Source organism: Muscardinus avellanarius (genome assembly GCF_963383645.1).
Source record: "Muscardinus avellanarius genome assembly, chromosome: 1".
Classification (NCBI taxonomy): domain Eukaryota; kingdom Metazoa; phylum Chordata; class Mammalia; order Rodentia; family Gliridae; genus Muscardinus; species Muscardinus avellanarius.
The window spans coordinates 126,902,518-126,925,641 of NC_137786.1; the positions used below are offsets into that span (position 1 = coordinate 126,902,518).

Below are 23,124 nucleotides of genomic sequence, written 5' to 3' on the forward strand. Positions count from 1 at the left end.
AATGGGTGAATTTTTATCTTAATAAAGCTGTTAAAAATATAAAGGAAGAGCTGGGAATGTAGCTCAGTGGTAAAAGTGTTTGCCTAGCATGTACGAAGTCCTAGCTTTCATCCCCAGCAACACACACACACACACACACACACACACACACACACACACAAAATCTCCACAAAGTCTCACCCAAACCAGCCCTTTACCTAGGACATGCAACCCTTATACTTGCTCTGCTTTTTTGGATAACTTTTTCTTTCTTTTTTTTTTTTTTTGGCATGTGTGGTACTGTGGATTGAACCCAGGGATCTTCTACCTCTGAACTACACCCCCAGACCTATTTTTTATTTTTTTCTTGAAACAGAGTCTTAATAGGTTGATAAGAGTCTCACTACTTGCTGAGGCTGGTCATGAACCTGCGATCCTCCTGTCTCAGCCTCCCAAGTACTGGGGTTACAAGCATGTGCCACCACACTCTGCTTGGATAACACTTATCACCTTCTAATAAACTCACTTCCGTAGCATGTTTACCTTTAGTTGCCCAGCTTTCTTGGTTAGAATACCAGTTTCACCCAAGCAGGAATTGCCTTTCCATTTTGATCATGAAGGCATGTGCATTCCAAGTGCCTAGAACCATGCCTGGTCCACAGAAGGTGCATCAGCACATGTTGAACATGGAGTGAGTAAAGAGCTCTTCACTGGGGGATTCCTTCCAGCTCCACAACTGTCCAATCAAGGTTAGCTTCTGAGGGGTCTTACCAGAGGCTTCTTGTGTTCTTTAGTAAAACTACTGCCATGTCAAGTTGGAATTTGGGGCTGGCCTGGAGGTGAGATAGGGAGGCCTTTGCCAGGTGACCTTTGCTCAGGGCTGAGATTCACCTAGAAGGGTCAGAGGGCCCATTATTCCTCATCCGTGCACTGTGCAGCCTCTCACATACATTCATCTTTGGTATCTGAGGGACCCCCACAGATCCCAGAATCCACAGGTGCTGGAATCCCCCATATAAAATCACATGGTATTTGCAAATAACCTATGCACATCCTGCTGGATACTTCAAATCATCTCTGGGATTACTTGTAATACCTAACACAATGCAAATGCTATGCAAATAGTTACTAAGAGAATCAACAAAAGCAAGTAAAAGGTCTGATTGTGTTCAGTATGGATGCAATTTTGTTTCAAATACTTCTGTGGCTGCAGAACTCTCATACACAGAAAGTAAACAGAACTTCCTTTCCTCATTGACTTCAGGCGACTCATCTGTAGAATGGGCTCCTGAGCACACTAGTCACCCTCTGTGAGCACGGGTGTCAGTGGGGAGGACAGAGCCAGCCCAGCCTTTCCCGGGATGGGGGAGTTGGATGTGGCCATCGGCCTCCTCCGCCCTTTCTCTCCACCCATGCCACCTGGGTGACATCTCGGCTGCTCACACTGTTCCTGGCATATTTACATATGGAAAGTGTTTCCTTTATATAAACATTTACAAACACCTTGATCAACTTGTGAAAATGTGACATTTTTCTGGAAGCCTGCCTTCTCAGGTTGCAGGGCTCAGCTATTTATTTCTGTGAGATGGAGGTGACTGTGTGGGTATCTGGGGGCCTGTGACCCTCTCTTTCAGGAAACCTTCCTGCACATGGACTTTAATATAGGAACTCAAGCCGGGCATGGTGGCGCACGCTTGTAATCCTGGCATTTGAGAGGGTGAGACAGAAGGACCGCGGTTGGCGAACAGCCTCAGCTACTTAGTGAGGCCCTCTGCAGCTCAGTGAGACCCTGTTTCAAAATAAAGAATAAAAAAAATAGGGCTGTGGTGTCATTCAGAAGTAGAATTTCCCTGGGTTTCATCCCCAGTACTGGGGAAAGAAAAAAAAAAAAAAAAAAAAGGAACCCAGAGGGTTGGGGGCAAGAAGTAGCGGACATTCCCTGAGAATGGACTCGATGGGGTTGGAAATGGATGCTATGGACCTAGGGCCTGGCTCCCAAGGTGCATCTGGGGAATGGGGGTGGCCAGGAAGTGTTTTCAGAAGGTTCTGCAACTCCCTGTTGACTCTGTAGGCCCCGAGACACTGTGGGAAGACAGGGCAGACAGGTCTCCTGGAGTTCCTGTGGGCAGGAATGAGTCCTGTGTCTTTGTGCATTAACTTCAAGGGGAGTAAGGCAGCTGTGTGTCTGAGCAGAATTTGGACAGGGGAAGGGTTCAGGAGGCAGAAAAATCTAAGTTCAGATTCTGGCTCTTCACCTTTCTTGTGTATAGTTTCCTTGTATATAAAAGAGGACCTGAGGCCTTCCGGCAGAGTGGAGAAGAGGGTAAATAAAGGCACATGTGGGTCCCCCAGCACGGTGGCTGGTGCACAGCAAACCTCCTTGCTCTTCTCTCCACTCAGAACCAGCCGATGTGCTGCCCTTTCTGTGGGCAGATGATGTACCCTGTGGTGCATGACCAGGGGACAGCTAGCTGTCTGAGGTCTGGGCAATCAGCACCCCTAAACAGGGTGGGGAAGATGACGCTGTGCCCCTTCCCTGCCCTTTTTTGTGATACTGGGGATGGAACCCAGGGGCATTCTACCTCTGAGCTATGCTCCAGCCCTATTTTTTAAATTTTTATTTATTTTGAAACAGGGTCTCACTAAGGCGATGGAGTCTCACTACTTACTGAGGCTGTCCATGAACCTGTGATCCTCCCGTCTCAGCCTCCCAAGTACTGCGGTTACAAAGGTGTGCCCATGCCTGACTCCATCATTGCCCTTATCAGTGCCCTGTACAACAAATCAGAGCTTCTTTGAGTGAAAGTCTCTTAAGCATGGGCATCACAGGCCTGGTGGAAACCCCCACCCCTGCTCTGACATCTTGCTGTCATTTCTCCTCCCATCCTAACATATACCTTTTGCTCCTGGTGGGAAGCCTGACTCACAGGCTCTGTTCCAACTGGACTGGTTCTGACCTGCTCTTTCATGCAGGTAAATCAGGCTTGGAACACTCTCACCCCGACTCACACTGAACCACATCTAGGCTGCCTTCAAAGTTTGGTTTTACATGAAATTCCTCCAGGAAGGTGGCTTTGTTAACTGCCATTCCATATATATATATATATATATATATATATATATATATATATATATATATATATATTTTTTTTTTTTTTTTTTGTGTGTGTGTGTGTGTGTGTGTGGGTCTGGGATGGAACCCAGAGGCATTTGACCTCTGAGCTACAACCCCTGCCCGATTTTTTATTCTTTATTTTGAAACGGGGTCTCACTGAGTTGTGAAGGGCCTCACTAAGTAGCTGAGGCTGTCCGCGAACCATGATCCTCCGGTCTCAGCCTCCCAAATCCTGGGATTACAAGCGTGCGCCACCACGCCCGGCCTGCCATCCCCTTTGACCTTCCTTTACCCTCTCCAAACTCAGACACTGTTGGAGTTGGTGTGCACATTCTGAGGTTGACCTGAGAAAGGACATATCACAGTCTCTGTCCCTCCTTTCCTAGCAGGCACACAGTATAGCTATGATTTGAATGATACTCAATGACTTTAACCACCTGTCACCCCTCCACCTTTGTGACAATTGTGCCACCCTGCAGGCACCGCCACATGTCTCAGCACTTTCACTGACAACTTTTATTTGGACTGATATTATACCTGGAGCTGGGATTCTTTCTACAGAGTTAGTGGTGAGGTATAAGATGGGAACACCTGGATAGGAAGGGGACATCCTTACATGGTTCTGGGTTTCTGGTTTTCTTGGGCTACCCCACCAGCACCTGCTCAGCTCCGGAACTGGCAGTGTTGCTGTCCCACCTCTGGGGACAAACTGATTTCCTCCCTCTAGAAACAGGCGTGTTGGCTGGGCGTGGTAGCACACATTTGTAATCCAAGCATTGGGGAGGCTGAGACGGAGGATCACAGGTTCATGGACAGCCTCAGCTATTACTTAGTGAGGCCCTTTCCAACTCAGTGAGAAATTGTTTCAAAATAATGAATAATAATAAGAAATGGGCATGTTGGAAAGCTCACTCTCTGCTCAGTACTCCCAGAGACAGAGAGCTTACTTTACCAAGCAAGCTCTATTAAGTTTAATTGCTGAGATGTAAAACTTTCTCCCTGGCTGTTGTTCTGCCCTCTGGAACTCCACAGAATAAATCATTTTCCCTCTTCCAATATTTGAGAGGGACCCTGTTTACCTAAGTCTCCTCTGTAGCAAGCTGAGTCTCCCCGAGTCTTCTAGTTGTGTGTAGCAAAAGTATCTTAAGTCTTTTCCAGGTGCCAGGTTCTCTGGTAGGATTCAGCACGTAGACTGTCCATGGTGCTGATCAATCACAGGCAGCGTGGGCCAAGGGAATTGGGTCAGTTGCTCTTAACTTTCCCTGCTGTTCCTCTTTGTCTACTCCCAAGGCTGCTTTCTGAAAGTCTCCTGTGTCACCAGGCCCAGGGCATGTAAGGACAGTAAATGGGTGAAGTTTGGGAATGGAGGGACAGGAGGGCCAGCTGGGCTGGCTAGAGATCAGCAGTGTTGGGAATGTGTTGGGAATGTGCATGCACTAACACATGTGTTGGAACAGAGTAGAGAGTTATTGCTTGTGTCTCCCATCTCTAGGGCTTGCAGGGATGAGTCACTCTGATATGGGATGATGAGGAAGATGGTTTCAAAAACTACACTGATCCCCAGGATGCCTGGAAAGGCAATGGGTCATGGATTCCCAAACGCTTCCAGCTGGATCTAAATTACAGGTCCCACCCATCACAGCACTGCAATAACAGTGCAATGGCCATTCCTGCCCCTGTGAGCAGTGCATCTGCAAGAAACGGATGACAGCCAGGTCCTGGCTCCCGGCTCCTGGCTCCTGGCTAGCGGGCAGTGCATGCTCTGCCTTTGTGGTGATGTATCCGATCTGGGGCTGAGGGGGCCTCCCTTAGGCTGGGGCCCCTTCTCATTGTCCTGGGTCCCCTCTTTCCTTGGTCTTGTCCCCTGATGTGGGTTGCACAACTTTGTTTCCAAACTCCCTCCCAAAGCGACACCCTTCCTCACCCCATCGGCTGCCGGGGGGAAGTCTTCCACTTAGTGGCATTTTCCTTTCTCATTTCATGCTGTAATGGAGATTCATTGCCAGTTTTAAATCCATAATTTGCCATGAAAGCCTCATCTCGGGCCCAGGCTGAGGTCAGAGCGGAGGAGTAGTGAGCTATTTTTAGTCCTTAGAGGGCTTCCTGTGCAGCTCCGGCCTCTCTGGGCTTCTCCCCAGGGCTGGCTTCAGGAGTCCTGGGGCTGACACCCAGGGTGCCAGGAGCAGGCTAATTCATTTGCAGGTGGCTTGGTGGTCCGGCACTCCCTCTCATCTGCTGTGGGTCTCTTCTCCTGCATTTCATTTGTCATTAGGGGGAATCAATAGAGAAGCAGGGCGCATGCCGATGATACCATGCTCCAACTACTCCATTCTTTCTGGGCCTGACAAGGGATGAGAATCGATTCTTTTGTCAAGTCACCAAGAGTTTGCCCATTTCCCAACAGTGACTGATTCCCTTGACTGAGTGCCCTTGTGTCTTTCCACTCCGAGGATGCTGATGATCTAGCTATGCTCTGAGTTGTGTGTTATGTGTGTGAGGCATGTGCTCATGTGTGCACACCCATGTATTTGTCCTGAGGCTAAGGTATCTGTGCATATACTAATATGGTTGATGCATCAACAGGGAACCTTGTAAATAAACCAGCTGGACTTCCTGAATGAGGACCCCCATCAAGCACTAGGACCGAGGTGGGCCCTTGCCTGTGTCTTTGAGGCTTGCAGGCATGTCGGAAACTACACCCAGGCAGAGGAACCAGCCCTATGGAGGGTAGAGTGGGCGAGGGCTTCCTTGAGGCAGCTGCACCCTGGAGGTTGTAGAAAAGGGGCTTGGCTTTTGCTGGCAGATCCAGAGATACTGGTTCCATGCTGAATGCCAGGCACCAGAGGATCAAGGCCTTGCCTTCTGCAAATCTCCGTGGTCTGAGTTCACGCCTCTCTTTGCTGAGTAGCAGAGCCTGCTCAGCACCTCCCAGAGTCATGTTGGCTTAAAGCAGCTAAAGGACATATTCTCCTTGCTCTCAGGAATGGGAACCACGGCCCTTATGCCCAACTCCCAAACCATCAGCACTCACAGGAGAATCATAGTCAAAATACAGAGTAGATTTCCACTTCATCTCCCTGGGTCCTCATTTTATGAGTGAGGATTGGGCCTGAGAGGTGAAGCATGGTTATCTTGTGGCTCACAGCTGGCTAGTGGCAGGATGGGGTCAGGAAAGCCATCACTGGAGAAGGGCCGTCACTCAGGGCACAGTGGTGTCAGGCTTCACAACTGGATGGGGCTACCCCAGAGAGCCTAAGTCATCTGGAGGTGGGGGCGGGAGACTCTGGGAGTGGGTAGAAGTAGGACTATTGGATGGGAGCAGGAGGCTGAGCATATTACTGGTGCGGCCAACCTGGAAAGGCAACCAAGAGTCTCTCTGCCTTCCCCTGTTCTGGTGTTGAAAGACAAAGAATCTGAAGTGGTTGGCCCAGGGGGTGGCCATGGGGGGTGCCGCCTTCAGGTTTAAGTGTAAGCCCTTGGACAGGGTGTGTTGGGCTTCCAGGCCACTCCGCAAAGGCCACTTAGATGAACAATTAGTCAGTCTGTTCCCATTACTCTTGGGGTTCTGAGCGGGCTAGGGTAGGGGATGCTTCCCTGGCATCTTTCAGACTAGCCTGGCTGCTCCTAATACCTGCATACAGGTAGAGAAGGGAAGTCTTGGTTCATCTTCATTCCTGATGGCTCCATCTGCCCCAGCTGTGGAAAGTTTAGCACCTGTGGGTTTCCTTCCCTCCACTCATTTCTCTCCAGGATGGGTGGCTCCAGCTAGGGAGGGGGTTCACATGCCAGTGCGACTGTTGAAGTGTGGAGAAGTGTAGAGGGAGGAAGGCAGAAAGGCCCTTCCTTTTGGGTCAAGGACACTCTCAGGGGAATGATCTTAGAGCACAGTGGGAGGCTGAGTCCAGAGCGACCCCTTCCTGGAGGTTAGCTGGCCTCAACCTGATGGCTACAGAACCTTCCAGGGAGAGCCTCAACTTCCTTTGTCACCTTTATCAGCTGTTGTGGGCAGTTCCTTAGGGTAATAAATGGCCTGCAAGCCACTGTGTGGATCTCAGAGATCAGCTATTCCCCAAGGGGGTTCTGATTCAGAAGACAGATATTCTTTTTTTGTGTGGTACTGAGGATTGAACCCAGGGGCATTCTAACTCTGAGCTACACCCCCACCCTACCCTATTTTTTTTTTTTTAACAGGGTTTCACAAAGTTGTTGAGGCTATCCTTGGACGTACTCCTGTCTTAGCCTCCCAAGTACTGGGATTACAAGCTTGAGCTACAAAGCCCGGCTACAAGAGACATTATTAATTAGCTTAATGCAACTTCTGCTCCAAGTTGCATTCACCTTTCTCCAGCCAGGGCAGGTATAATGAAAGAGTTAAGCTCAGAGGGGATGGGGCTCAGTCTAAAGAGAGGAGGACAGGAGGACACTGGGAGTGGTCCAGCCATCTAGGAGTGCAGAGCAGCTGAAGGAGAGGGAAGGAGCTGGTGGCTGGGTGGGATGTGCGGAGTGGGGCGCATAGCAGCTCACCGGCTGCCATATGGAACTTCAGGAGATAAGGTTGTTTTCTCGCTCTTCTCTCCCATCTTGGACTTGCCTGCTGCCTCTATTTGGGGGTGACTGCAGGGTAATGAATGTGGCAGGAAATAGGCACACGGCACAAATGAGATACAGCACCTAAGACCAGGCCAGGGCCCAGGCAAAACACGCTTAATAAGGAGATAAGGAAATCAATTCTGCTTGTCTTCCTCAGCGTGTGCCTGGGAGGGGCCTGCAGGAATTGGGTCTTTCTGCCTTGCTGACTGTTTGAAAAAGCTTCTCTAGGATGGGGAGTCTGGTGCCCAGGGGAGGAGGGCACCCCTGCTGCTGTCTCTTGATGTTGCACGATAATAAAAACAGTTAATATAATCACGGCCGTACACATATTTGTCTTGCTGCATATCAGGCACTATTTTGAGACATGCTTTACATATATTGTTTCATTAAATCCTTTCAACAGCCCTTTGAAGGCAGTTTGATTATCTACCCCATTCTACACACAGGAAATAGGCTTAGAGGAGCTATGCAGTCCGACAGGGCTCCTACCACTGGTGCAATAGCACAGACAGCTTTTCAGTACAGGTGATCTGGTGTCTGGGTCTGTGCTCTAAACCTTGAAGCTATATTGCCTCTCTGTTATAATTTAGATCTAAAATGTCTCCCAAAGCCCCATGTGTTAAAGCTTGGTTCCCAAATGGAGCTTTCAGGAGGTGGGGCCAAGTGGGGGAAAGGCATATCATCAGGAGTGTGCTCTTGAAGGGGATGCTGAGTCCATGATTCATCTCTCTCTCTCTCTCTCTCTCTCTCTCTCTCTCTCTCTCTCTCTCTCTCTCTCTCTCTCCCCCCCAGCTCTCATTTCTTGGCTACTGGGAGGTAAACAGTCGTCCTGTATTACATGCCTTCACCAGGATGCTCTGCACCGCCAGAGGCCCAAAGCCAGTGGGGCCACGTGACCATGGACTGAAACCGTGAGCCCAAATAAACCTTTACTCCTTTCAAGTTGATTATCTCAGGTATTTCAGAAATCTGACTAGTACAGGTCCCATCAGGGTGCTCTTAGAAGGATCATACCCTCTCTTTTTTCTTTTTGGCCACAGTGAAAGGAGCAACTTTGCTCCACCCTGAGATCCTGCCGTGATGTCTTGCTTTGCCACAGACTCAAAGGAAACAGCGCCATGGGACCTTGGATTGAAACCTCTGAGAACTAGAATAAACCTTTCCTCTTAATAAGTTTGTTTATCTTATGTTTTTGTCTCAGTGAAGAAAAGTTATCAAACTCCCTAACACAGGACAACCCCACCATCCCAACACTCATAGTATTTGGGGCCTACTCTCTGCCAGGCGCTGTTACCTGTGGTGAGATGCAATGTAAACTCCCCCTGACTTGTCCTCAAACCCTGCTGCTTTAATCACAGGACCATCACTCATTGAGCACCTACTATGTGTTCTCAGGCTATGCTGGGCATAAAAGATGTCAGATGACCCGACACACCCAACGGGAGAAACAGACACGAAAACAGTTACTCTTAATATAATGTGTTCAGCGTTGGGGTCAAGGTATCCAGAGGGCAAGAGAAAGATGGGGGGGGGGGATAATCGGGTCATGTGGGCTCCAGGCAAGGCTTCCTGGAGGAGGTGATGCCTAAGGTGACTCTTGGCAGGCACGCCAAGCGGTGTGGCTAGTGGAGGAAGGTGCTAGCTGGCTGTGATGGAACAGTGCAGCTGGGGCTGGAGGAGGGCAGATGGCAGGCCTCAGCAGGCTTCAAGTATCCTGGCAGGGTACCTTATCACCCCCCAGAACAGCTCCATCCATTCCCTACTGACTTGACTTTTTATGTCGGGTGGCTGTGGCTATGTTCCTTGAAACCAGTTTCTGGAAAACCCCTTTCTCAGCCTCTGTCTCAACTTTGTGGTCCCTTGCTGGGAGCTCCTCGAGTATCCACTGTCTCTGGACCCGTCTGCCCTTGGGATTAGGGGGTCAGGAACTGGGAGATGCTGTGCATGCTGTGGACTTAGGAGAGCTAGTTAAGGACACGAATACCTGGGCCCGTATCTGTTTGCCCTTCTCAGTCTCTGGGGCTTGATAGCATTGTAAAAGATTCCTTTTTTATTTGAATTGACTTAGTCCCCACCTTAAATAATTCATGTTGATTTAGGAAGCTTTATTCCTATTAGGAGCCACAAAACAGCAGAGTTAATAGCGGACCAGGCCAGGAAGAAGAGGAAAGTGGGGAGGAAGGTTGGGGACAATGTCCATTATATAATTAACCTGACATCAACATCCTCCCACATTCCACCTCCTCACCCTGCTCTACTCTTTCTTTTCCATAGTATTTATTACCATTAAACATTTTGTGGCAACACAGTTTACTTGCTTAATATGTTTAAGGGTCATCAGCTGTCTTACTCCCTGCTAGAACCAAGCCCCACCAGGGCAGGGGTGGTTTTATCTTTTATTCACTGATGAATCCTGAGTCTCTAGATCAGTTCTTGGGACATAAGGTGTTCAGTATGTTTTTCTGGATCAAATCCAGTTCTGCTCTGTTCCAAGTCCCCCTTCTCCCTGTTTCCCAAGTCTCCAGACAACTGGAAAAGTCAAGTTCAAAGCCACCTTTACAGGTGTTTAGTTCTGACCTGTGGCAGGTTAGCTATTGTTGAACCCTGGAGTTTCTTCTGGTGGAATAGGTGTGCATGCATGTGTTGTTTATAGAGCTTGTGCACTCCATGTGCACAGATGAGTGTGTTTGAAGTTGACAATGACTCTGAGAGGTTGACATTTTTTAGTATCTCATTTTTAGATGAAGAACCAGAGATTTCATTCATTCATTCATTCATTCATATTCTGTGTGTGTGTGTGTGTGTGTGTGTGTGTGTGTGTGTGTAACTGGGGACTGAACCCAGGGACACTCTACCACTGAGCTACATCCCCAGCCCTATTTTGTATTCCTTATTGTGAAATGGTGTCTCACTAAGTTGCAGAGGGCCTCACTAAGTAGCTGAGCCTGGCTGCAAACCTGTGATCCTCCTGTCTCAGCCTCCCAAGTATTGGGATTACAAGCATGCGCCACCATGCCCAGCTCATTCATATTCACTAAAAAAATAAAACTAAACAAATATCACTGAGTACCTGCTCTGTACTAAGTGCTGGTAATGGAGAATTGAACCCAAGAGGCCCAGTTCCAGCCCCAAGGACAGCGTCCAAGGTCACACAGTTACTCAGTAGCAAGAAGGGATTCTACTTCCCAGCCTGAGCTCTTCTAACTCTACCACAGCTCTGCACACATGCACAGGGCTCTCACAATGTCCATCTAAGCTGTCTCTGCAGAGATGGTTGGATATATATGGAAGCTGGACACTCAGGGAGGTCTGGGTGGGACTTTGAGAGGTCCCGTCTCCCAGCCTCAAGGTGGGTGACCATCCTGATCGGTTACCTTCTATGTCTCAGGCATCGCATGGATCTTGGTTCTGACAGGGGATGGCCCATTTTTCTTTCTTTCTGGGGGTGGAACCCAGAGGATTTCTACCTCTGGGGTATACTCCCAGATCTATTTTATATTTTATTTGGAAACAGGGTCTCACTAAGTTGTGGAGAACCTCATTAAGTAGCTGAGGCTGGCTTTGAACCTATGCGACCCTCCTGTCTCAGCCTCTCAAGTGTGGGAATTACAAGCGTGTGCCACCACACCCAGCCCATTATCTTGAAATGGCTGACGCAGCTGGACTCGACTATGGAAGTGTAGCCCAGGGGAGCTGGACAGTTCTTAACCATCATCCTTTTTGTCATCACCTATCCTCTTACAGGTAAAGAAACCCAGAGAGGGCAAGTGTCGAGGCCAGGATCACAGTGGCTTCAGTAGGTCCAAGACTGCTGCTGTTCGGTCTGAGGTTCTTTCTGTAACATCCAGGTTCCTGAATTGCTCTGTGGGTGGAAAGACCCTGTCTTGACCTGGGATGAGGTCAGGAGCGGCCCTTGGCAGCTGGCAGGACTGTGGAGGGGATGGAGCTGGACCACTAACCTGGACTGGGGCTCTCTCGCATCCCCAGCTCCCGCATAGAAAGCCCAACTCCTTCCCCCCACATTCTCTGGCTCCCTCCTTCTGCCTCCCGGGGCAGCACATGCTCAGCTCAAAGCTGCTCTTTGCCTGATTGCATCGGAGAGATGGAAATACAACGCTAATTAATGTGTCTGTGACTCTAGGCCTGGCTGCTGGGCCCGGTCCCCGTGCCTTCCCCGGAGCCCAGCAGGCTCTGCGAACAGGCCCTCTGGCTTCTCCGAGCACACTGTTGGCGGATGCATATTTTAACAACGCACATCTGTTGGCCATATAATCTCTCGTATTTGCCCTCCTCACTTGGTGCTTTGACAGAAGACCCTCGGGGCCTCTCTCGGTTCCAGCCAAAGTGTTTGCTTTGCAATTTTGCTGGAATACCATCTGATTCTGCTCTCACATCCTCCGCAGGTTCTAATCAGGCTCTTACTTTATTTAATTAAAAATCTATCTCAGGCAAATACAGACTAAATTAGGAAGCTCTCTCATTTCTGGAACACAGGGAAAGGCATCCCCCCTTGGGGAAGTAGCCAGTTTGAGATAGTCACAGCAAAGCAGATGGGGTCTTGGTTGGGAAGGCAGGTGGTGGTGCCAGGGTGCATAAACACCCTTCTCTTGTCTAGGGAACAGCCTCTCTGTCCATCACTTGGGGCTCCCTTTCCAGTGGGCTTGTGGGGCCTCTCTTGGGGGCAGCAGGTGGGGTCCCACAGCTGGGGAAACTCAGCCAAGAAGGACCCTAGAGGACCAGGAATGGGTGAGGGGAATCTCTAGGACCAGCTGGGGAGGGGAGGTGGGGGGAGCTATAGAAACAGCCAATACTGGGGGGGGGACCCCAAAGGAGTTGAAGTGGGGACTGTAGACAGAGCCTAGTGCTACTGTTATTTGCCTAGGGTTGAATTTTCTTAGAATAAGTGTTTTTTATGGAGGTTGCATGAAGGCTGAAGGACAAGATGGCTCGCTTTCTGGCTCTTGGTAATTCTACAGAGGGGACCCTGCTGGGACTCTCTATAAACCCACCCACCTTCTGTTGACCTCCAGACTTGAACAAACACTTCCCTCACACAGACCCAGCTCTGTGCACAAGCTGAGGGAGGTGGGGAATGAGGGCCTTCTAGATGTGAGCCAAGACAGGATCAGGTCTGTTCAGATAGGACCCAAGGCCCTGCTCCCAGGAGTCTGGGTCCCAACCAGCAGGACAAGTGACATTCTGGGGGAATTTGGAAGGAGGAGACTGGGCAAAGAGCCTTGGTTTGGAATTGGGAAATGTGGAGTTGATTTTAAATGTTAATTAAGCTGTGTGACCTTGCAGGAATGCTTCTACCTCTCGGAGTCTCTCCCTTTCTTTATCTGTAAAACACATGGACTACTTTGGACTTAATCTGTTGGGCTTTGTGGTTTCCTGGGACAGTAGAGAGCAAGGATGCATGAGTGCCAGTTTGGCTGGTGAGGCTGACATGCCTTAGGACGAGATGTGTTTGCATCCATTTTTGGCTTCTTGTGAGCTCATAGGTACAGCAGTGCTCACTCCCCAGTGCTCTGTCTAGCTCTGCCCCCTCCCCTGCTCCAGGCAGGCAGAAGTGGCAGATTTGAATCTTTTCTAAAGTGGGAGATCCTACAACCTCACTTAGCAAATCAGTTCTGGCATTTAGCAATCTCCACATCAGAACAAACACCAGATGTAAAGTCCTCCCCTTTCCTCTCTTTACACCACAGCCCAGTTTAGCCATGATCTCCAGGGACACAAGAAAGGCTGCCACCCTTTAGCATCCCTGGTTGCTGCTCTCAAGGCCACCTCTGGCCTGGCCATCCAGCCTGTTTACCCTGTGGGGCGGTCTGTTTTCCCATCCCTTTCCTTGCAGGCCAGAGGAGACCCTCCTCCCCAGGTCAGAGAAGATGGTGGCGGTGGTGGTTCTGAGCTCCAGTCCCTGTCTTGAGTTGGTAAGTGGTCCCCCAGGACCTGACTGCTGCCGTGCTTACAGTCATCTATTCCGGTGTGTCTGGCTGTGTAGATCTGAAGATAACCTGACATGCTCTTAAATATTTCATCTTTGAGCAGTCGTGTGCCATTTCCTGCAGGCAACCAGGCAGCTCCCCGGCTGCTGACCCTGTCCTCAGACTACACAGCGGTGGTCGGGCAGATGGGCCTTCCCTTTCCTTCCTGCCCGCTCCCCATGCTGCATGCCTGAGAGATTCCTCCGTAAGGGGCCAGGAAGGTGGTGGAAGGAGCCCTAACTGGAGACCCTGGGCCAGGCCCTCTTGAGCCTCAGTTTTCATCTGGATTCATGATCCCCAGCCTGCAGAGCAGCTCAGGAACAGCTGAATGAATCCGTGTGAGAGAGCCCTGGGAGCAAGCTGCTTTGGGAATGTGAGTGATTCTTACTTATATACAAGACCTGCATCCCTCCAGCTGTAATTCTCGGAACTTCTGGACAGAGGAAGGAGACAACTGGAGGCTGAACTCTAAATTAGAACTAGGGGCCGGGCATGGTGGCGCACGCTTGTAATCCCCGCGCTTGGGAGGCTGAGACAGGAGGATTGCACAGGTTCGAAGCCAGCCTCAGCTACTAAGTGAGGCTTCCAGCAACTTAGTGAGACCCTGTTTCCAAATAAAATACAAAAAGATCTGGGAGTATAGCCCGGAGGTAGAAGCCTCTGGGTTCCACCCCCAGTACCACCAAAAAAAAACCAACCAACCAACCAACAAACAAACAAACAAAAACTACTAGGGAGCCTGAGTGAGCCCATTGCCCTGTCTCCAGGCAGGTGGGCCCAATGAAGGAGTGAGCCGCCCTTCAAGAAGCCTGTGCTAGGGACCTTTGAAGAAAGACCAACAGAGAAAGCTGTTATTTGAATAACGACCTGAAATGAATTTCCCTAGGAATAACCTGAGAACCAGATTGTCAGGGAGTTGTGGAGGTGGGGAAGGAACAGGGATCATGGCAAACCCAACAGACACTGAAGTTGTGGGGGAAGCTGGGCTGGAGAGTGATTCTGCAGCAGAGGTGGGGAGACAGGGCTTTCTTAGCACCCTGGGGGAGGACGGTTCAGAGAGAAGGGACCGAGACTGCCACATCCTTCCCTGTACCTCTATCGCCTGGCCCGCAATGGATGGAACACCCACCCAGGATACCCCATTAGCTCCCTAAGGTGCCAACACACCAGAGTCAGTTGGCGTTGGCCTTCTGATTTCTAACGCAACTTAAATTTTATTTATTTTAATTTAATTTTATTTTTTTAGTGCTGGGAATCAAACCCAGGTTCAACACATGCTAGACAAGTGCCCTACTACTGAGCCATATCCTCAGCCCCTGGCTTCCTGGTGTCTTAAGGCAGAAGGCTTCACCTGTCCTCTGTGGGTAAGAGGGATGGGGAACACACACGGTTGGGCCAGCCATGGCTAGAGGCCTGTGGGCTAGTGGTCAGCAGCGAGCCCCCCAGCCTGGCCAGAAGGACTCTCCTGGAGCTGAGCCTGGGTGTTTCCCAGAGCACTCCCCACCACTGTGTGTGAGGGCCCTTACCCAGGACGGTGAGGCGCGCGGGGCGAGACCGGATGGCAGCCTGGATGGCCTGGCACTCGTACACGGCATCGTCTTGCAGCTCTGCCCTCAGGATCTTCAGGTGGTGTTCCCCTGACAGGTGATTACCTACCACCAGGTACTGTGGGTAACCTGTGGAGACAGTAGGCAGATGATGGAGACCAAATTTTCCTACTCCAAATAAACTTCTTTAGCCTAGCTCCAGTCGGCTACTTGGAGGTGCTGTAGGCACACCAGATAGAACAGCTCTGAAAAGGTATTTTCCTTTTGCAAAAAAGAAGAGTATATGTTGCCATGCCTTCTTCCCAGTCTAAAATCGAGCAAGGCTCATTTTAGCAGGAATGCTGCATGGCAGACATTCCCAGGAACGGGCGCGTGACATCTCCTTCTGGGGAATAGTATTAGGTATGGGGATTTGGGGATTTTTAAAAATTGGCCTTGTTACCAAAAAGGTACTTAAGACTTATGTTATTAATGGCCCCAAATTGTTTAAAATAATTCAAGATTTACCCCCTGAAGCTTTAACATTTATGTACAGGTTGCACTTAAATTTCCAAATGAGCGACCTAACAAAAATTCTATAAAGACTCAGACAATCACAGTCAAAACAAGCCTTAAAGGCAGCTGATCCTCCCCAGGCTTTTTCCCAAGCAAATATTAACAATAAATCTAAAACAGAGCCAAGACAAGTTGTTCCCACCGTCATGAGTTCTGGGAGGCCAGCATATGTTATCAGAGGTAGGCTATGGTAGAGTGGCTACTGACCGCCCCAGTAACCCTACCCCTTGGTTGTACAATGGGTACGTGGACAGCAGCAGAATAGATGGGTGCTCAAGCACAGCCTTGGGACATGGGAAAGTATGAAATGTTTTTCTCCTCAGTAGAGCCTATTCATTAAAACCAATGATGTATATCAATCAGAGAGTTAAATGCTTATTATAAGATATTGTTATAGTATTGCAATAGTAGTTAATAATAAACTTCTGATCTTTTCCTTGGCTTCTTGGAAGAGGAAATGTTCCTGTAAAAAGAAACTGTTCATCTGCCACCTTGCCTTGATGTATTTTTTTTATATTTACCAATGTATTAATTCTGAAAAACATTGTAAGAGTAGAATGTAGCAAAAAAAAAAAAAGAAAGTATAAAATGTTTGCCAAGACAGAAAGTAGAGAGAGCAAAAATGGAAAATAAAGGGAGCAGCTTCACTCTCCATTGAGTCTGTGTGCTGTTTCTCCCCGAACTCCGCTGACTCCTCACCCCACCGCTCGCGGACCCCGACTCCTGCTAGGGCTAGACCCCGGCAATATGTAGTAAACAGCACAGGGCACAAAATCTCTGTCTGATCCCCCACCTGCCCAGGAAAGACTTTTCCACAGGAAGAAGAGATTTGTGGGCATGACACCTGGCCTGGACAGAGATGACCACAGGTGCTCACTTCTTCTGATGATTGGTATCCTGGAGACTTTACTTGCATAATAGGGCAAATTTCATTCTGTGCATCTTTTCTCCCCCTCCCTCCAAAATTCCCATTCATTTTCCCACAGCAGCCTCAAGCTCTTTCTTTAAATCCTGTACTTTTTGGGTGACTCCCATGTCTCTGCACATTAGTAAATGTGTATGCTTTTCTCCCGGTTAGTATATCTGTTGCCCAGTTTATTTTGTAGGCTAAAATTATTGGCCTTTCAAGAGGGAAAAGAGAGAATTTAAAGCTTCCCTCCATAGCTCCAGGGAGCTGGGCGGGGATGGAGGAACATTTGTGACAAGCAGGTACAGCGCAGGAGACCTGGGCAGGCTCTTGCTCAGGGGTCTGGTCTCAGTGTGAGACACACAAAAGCAAGAGTTTCTCAGGATGCTGGGGCAGGGTGTGTGTGTGTGTGTGTGTGTGTGTGTGTGTGTGTGTGTGTGTGTAAGAATATTATTGGTTTTAAGTTTAGGAAAACTGAAGGAGCCACTGTTAGAGAAGAAAAGATAGAAAAGAGAAATGCTAAGCGTGGTCAGACACAGCTGGGTTTCTGCCTGGAAAGTGGTGTGCTCAGCACTGTGCTCTGTAAGTAGACATGCAGTTCATAAAAAGTGAGTGGGAGAGAGGGAGGGAGGGAGAGAGAGAGGGAGGGAGAGAGGGAGAGAGAATTGGAGTGGAGTGGAGGAAAAGAGAGGAGAGGAGAGGAGAGGAGAGGAGAGGAGAGGAGAGGAGAGAGGAGAGGCAGCCAGGCTGAGATTCACAGAGAGAAGACAGAGAGTAAGAGAGAGAGCTGGAAGAAAAAAAAAGCCAAATTTGGAAAAGGAGCGAGGGTGACTTTTGGGGAGAAGTTTTGTTCCAGGATGGACAGGAAATAGAAACCTACATCTACCCTACTGGCTTCCGGAAACCTGTGGTCACTTTGGGCCATGAGTGGCCCTTTTCTAGTCATTCCTGCACTCCACCCTCGAGCCCCAGGGCCTGATTAAGCACTTACAAGGCACTCAAGACACTTAGGAATTTGGGGCTCCCTTGTACCACTGGCGATGAATAATAGATAAATAAAAGTTTGAGGATGATAAATCATTAATTGGCCTTCCTGCTGCCATGTGGGTTGAATATAAATACTAGCTTAATTCATGGCTGGCCACTCCTCTCCACCCTGGATCTGGGCCCAAAACCTTCTAGTTTGTTCTGATGGGACCCATTTTCCAGGCACCCCATCACCTGAGCTCCGGCCTCCCCTGAATCCTGCACACTGTGGACTTATGCACAGAGTTCTGTACTCTTCCCTCTGCAGAGGCCACTATGCCTCCACCTGCCCTGTGCCGGCCTCAAACAGATGCTCTTTCTGAAGGACCTTCCCCAGGACAATGGGAGTCCTCAGAATGTGCCCTGTGCCATGGGAGGAGGGACTGGATGCATTTGGTCTTTTAAAGAGGAGACAAGGGGAAAGAGGGAGGGAGGGAGGGAGGGAGGGAGGGAGGGAGGGAGAGAGAGAGAGAGAGAGAGAGAGAGAGAGAGAGAGAGAGAGAGAGAGAGAGAGAGAGAGAGAGAGAGAACAGGCAGACAGAGACAGGCAAATAAATATTTCCAAGTCAGATATGTTCATGTACCTCTCAACAATGGCAGCGGCACCCTCACAGGCAGAATTAATTAATGAGGGGAGGGGAGGGCTTCAAGATATTTGAGGGGTCCAACAAGGATATGAGCCATCAGAAAGGTCATGAGGACCCATCATTGTCTGCATTCGTGCGGAGGTTGAATGATGGTGTCTCAGAGGCAGAGGTGGTGTCTGCACTGGGTAAGAGATTGGACTCAATGAGCTCTGAGGCCCTTCTGCCTCCAAAGCTAAGGGGCGCCCAGAGGTGGTCAGGCTTCACCAGGCGCAACTTGCGCTCATTTCTGGTCAGTGAGGTAGAGAGTCAGGACCCTCTGGAAAGCCTCGCAGTGTGCTTTGTGGGTGTGGGCCTGGCCAGACACACTCACAAGGCAACAGTGGCGCCAAGGGCACTTCCTCCCTCCCTCCACCCTTCCTACCATGGACAGCCAGGGGAAGGAGCCCAGGTAGGTGGAGCTATGAGGGGCAAGGGGCTGGACTTGATTCCGAGCCATCCTCTCCCAGCGGCCTGCCTGCCCTCAGTGCAGCTGGTTCTCCCCCACCCTAAGCCCTCCAGCCCAAGCCCTCCACCCACAGTCCCGTGATTAGCCCCTCCTCTCCTGCAGGCTTCTTGGCTGGAGCTGGTGTTTTTGTTGTCTTGCAAGCTATCAGCAGTAGGATTTCGCTCTCAGGAGCTGCTGAAAACATCAGTGATGGGTTTGTTTGTATTTGCCTAATTAGTAACGAGCTGCGATGCTGTCCCAAGGACTGGCAGCAGACTCAGAAGCAGGGATTTGGAGGACCGTCTAGCTCCTTCCACAGTGTCACTACCCACTGTCTACTCCCAATGGAAGCAAATACTATTTAAAGTCTGGGTTCTGTAGTTAGTCTTCAGGTTTAAATGCCATCTTCTTACTTCCTTTCTCTGACGTCTTGGGAGAGTTACTTTAACAATGTCAACTTCTTTTCTTTCCCCCCTTCTCTTTTCCTTCCTGCTTCTCCTCCTCCTTCTTCAAACTGGGGGTTGAATCTGGGGCATTCCACCTCTGAGCTACAGCCTCAGCCCCATTTTATTTTTTATTTTTGAAACAGGGTCTCACCAAGTTGCTGAGGCAGGCTGTGAACCTGAGATCTTTCTGTCTCGGCCTCTCAAGAACTGGAATTACAGGTGTGAACCACCACTCCCAGATACTTTAACTTCTTTGTGCCTCCGTTTCCTTATCAGTGAAATGGAGACAGTGCTTGTACCTCTTAGGTGAAGATTAAAAATGGAATAATCTAGCCGGGCGTGGTGGCGCACGCTTGTGATCCCCATGCTTGGGAGGCAGAGACAGGAGGATTGCGCAGGTTCGAAGCCAGCCGCACGTGCTGGCTTAGGAGACCCTGTTTCCAAATAAAAAATGCAAAAATAGGTCTGGGAGTGTAGCCCGGAGGTAGAAGGGCTTCCAGGAACCCCAGTACCACCAAAAAAAAAAAAAAAAAAAAAAATGGAATAATCTAGGCAGGTGTGATGGCGCACGCTTGTAATCCCCGCGCTTGGGAGGCGGAGACAGGAGGATCACGCAGGTTCAAAGCCAGCCTTGCTGGTTTAAGAGACCCTGTTTCCAAATAAAAATTATAAAATAGGTATAGGAGTATAGCCAGGAGGTATAAAGGTTCCATTCCCAGTACCACCACCACCAAGAAAGAAAAAGAAAAGGAATAATCTATGTAAAGTGTCTGGAACATCTGCATGTTAACATAAATAAAGGAATAGTGGAAGTCTTCGTCTTTGGAAGGAGAGCAGACCTTAGAGGTGAGGGTCCTTTGAGGCTAGCAGGCAGGGCCCAGGGCATTGTGATTGGTTATATAATTGAGTCAATTTCTTTCTTGACGGTGACTTTGTCTATCTGTCAAATAAAGAGGAAAACCCTTTTCTGCCTCTGGATGATTGTAGATTTATGAGATAATATCTGAAAAGTACTTGAGCTTCTTGGGAGAAAAATGTTCTATCCATGTGAGGGAGCGTATTTATAAATCATTTTCTTTGACTCATCTTCTCAGCCTGGGTGACCAGAAAAACTCTCAGGTCTTCAGAGAAGGCATCATTGCTGGTAGGCTGTTTGGGATGACATGCTCAGAACAAAGGAGGACCGATCTGTGGCAGGCGAAGTCCTGCAACATCGGGCCTCACTTTCCCCTTTTGTGGTATTAAGTGTTCTATATGTACTTGCTGAACTGAATTCAGTTGTCACGCTCCCTTCCTTATCAGGCCAGCAAGCAGGTTTATTTGGTTCCTATTATTACTGTCAGCATGCTATTTTTGGCACAAGTGATCAAATGCAGGGCAAATATTTTTCAGGAGCTGGAGTCTATTTGCTCTGCAGAGAGAAGGCCCACCTTGTTTCTGTAACTGGAGTTTGGAGCCGGAGAGGGAGCAGACCCTAGCTCATTAAAGCCCATCATCCCTAAGCACTGAGCAGGTCCCCATCCTAGATCCCAGAGAGTCATTTATGTAATCGGATGCTAGAGGAGCATGCCATGATGGCCGCTCTCTGGACCACTGCGGGTGACCAGGGGGCTCTTCTTGGCCACTGACTTAATGAGCCCCCTGTCTCTGAATGAAGGCTGAAAACCACTGACCAGGAACCCAGACATACTCCTTAGGTAGCATCAATGCCGTTCAGGCTCATAGCCATGCAGAACATGAGTGATTCTGGTTTGGGAATGGCGTATGGCTCCCCCAGTTTCTCCAGGGCAAGGGAGTTCCGAGTCTTTGAAACTGGCTGGTTCCCATAATACTTAAACTTTATGGCAGTACAGTATATTTTGGAGATATTATTGTGTATTTTATCCATGCTCAGCTGGGCTGCAGCTTGCAAAGTCTGTGACTGCTATTGACCACTGCTATAATGTTTCAATATACATTTTTGGCAAGACATAACTCACATTTTAAAATATTAATTTCCCAGCCATCATGTTCCTGAGTGCACTTCGATTTTTATTTTCTTGCAGCTGTACACCATGAACAAGGCAAAGTGCCCTCTCAGTTGAATACATATTTTTTCTCTTGTCTTCCATTCTCAGCCATTTCAAAATCACAGGGGAATGACACCCAGATCTGTCCTTCTGAGTTTTACTGTTTATGTCAAACAGCCCAGCAAACAGCTATGTGCCTACTGGCCTTGGGCAGAATAATAATGGCTGATGGGGGAGCTCTGGGAGAATGAACCCACTGTTTTTTTTTTTTTTTTTTTTTGTACTGGGGATTGAACTCAGAGGGATTGTACCTCTGAGCTATACCCCCAGTCCTTTTTTATTTTTTTATTTTGAAACAGGGTCTTACTAAGTTGCTGAGGGTCTCCATAAGTTGCTGAGACTGGCCTTGAACCTGCCATCTTTTTATCTCAGCCTCCCAAATACTGGGATTGCAGGCCATGATGCCCGGCTGATTCCATTCTTTTTTTCTACTAGGAAGAGGATGGATTGGAAAGGTCTTTATGTGGGCTTACAGGGCCATCACAGTAGTTAGAAAATGCAACAGTGCAGGGACCAACCAGGAAGTTATCCTGCCACAGGAACCCCCAATAAGTAGCCCCCGATAAATAGCCTGGGTGGCCAAACACGGTTTGCCATTTCTTGCAAAAAATTCCTGTCTTTTTTATCCCCTCACATCATGATTTCTAGGGTCAGCAGGATTGTTTATGAGTTTTTAGTTTACTTGGCTCCCTTAGTGGTTGGGAAGCCAGATCATGCCTTGATAAATGGGGGATATATTTTGGGCCCATAAATAAGAATACTTGAATTTGGAAATCAGACTTCATGTGGCTCAGGCTTGGCTCTGGAATAGATTCTCCGGGGCAACTCTGGGCTAGGTTAGGACTACCCATCAGCAGGGGAGGGTTACTTTAGTTTATTACTTGTAGGCAGAGGCCCTTGAGCTCCGAGGATTCCAGACTTAGGGCTTGCCCAGCCCAACTCTGCCCAGGGTGCTACAGAGAAAGCTGGAGGTGTGATCCCAGCTGTGACCGAAGATGGGTGTTATCTGGAGGAGTAGGTGGGTTGCGGGGAAGCTTGGGGAGCATTGGAGGTACTCACTGGAAAGGTCTCTGCCTACACCAAGAGCTAAGCCGTCTTTGATCCACAGAACAAAGCCATCGTATTCGGGAATGGCGCACAGCAGCGTCACTGGCTGTCCGGACACCACCACCTGGTCCTGCGGCTGTTGGCTGAAGGAGTAGACTTGGCCTAGGAAGGAAACAAGAGTGATGGTCAGCTATGTGCAGCCAACAGCGCCTCCTGGAGTGCTCCCATGGGTGTTTGGAAGCAGAGCAGAGGCTGGCTCAGGAGGACAGGTCTCTCTACAATGCCTCACTTCCTACAGGGGTCCTCTACCTGCTTTGCAGGGCTGGCTCCGGCTCTAGTTCCCTGCTCATCCAGCCCTATTGCCGACACCGGGAGCAGCCATATTCCAACTCCTCTGAAGGTATCCTCAGCCATTTTGGGACAGGCCATACCCTTTTCTTTGGTGAATTCCTCCCAACTCCATTTGCATGGGAAATGATGTGATTTAGTTAAATCTGAGAATCCAAGAAATCATATTATTGTTAGAATAAGCCAGCAGGAGTCATGGCAGCAATCAGCTCCCTTTTTTTTTTTTTTTTTTTTTTTTTTTGGTGGTACTGGGGATGGAACCCTTTTACCTCCGGGCTACACTCCCAGACCTATTTTATATTTTATTTGGAAACAGGGTCTCTTAAGTCAACGAGGCTGGCTTCGAACCTGCGTGATCCTCCTGTCTCCGCCTCCCAAGCGTGGGGATTACAAGCGTGCAGCACCACGCCTGGCATCAGCTCCCATTTTATTGACAAACA

General features: G+C 49.1%; 1 protein-coding gene across 3 annotated transcripts in view; it reads right to left on the reverse strand.

Moving 5' to 3' along the window:
• The window catches only part of KIRREL3 (kirre like nephrin family adhesion molecule 3), a gene marked incomplete at both ends in the record, with an annotated part of 594,525 nt that overhangs the window by 91,303 nt on the left and 480,098 nt on the right, over positions 1-23,124 (reverse strand). For all 3 annotated transcript variants that reach the window (XM_080714131.1, XM_080714132.1, XM_080714130.1), the window contains 2 exons: positions 15,195-15,344; positions 22,349-22,498. In XM_080714131.1, the coding sequence (XP_080570257.1) occupies positions 15,195-15,344; positions 22,349-22,498 (300 nt within the window). The remainder of the gene's footprint in view (positions 1-15,194; positions 15,345-22,348; positions 22,499-23,124) is intronic.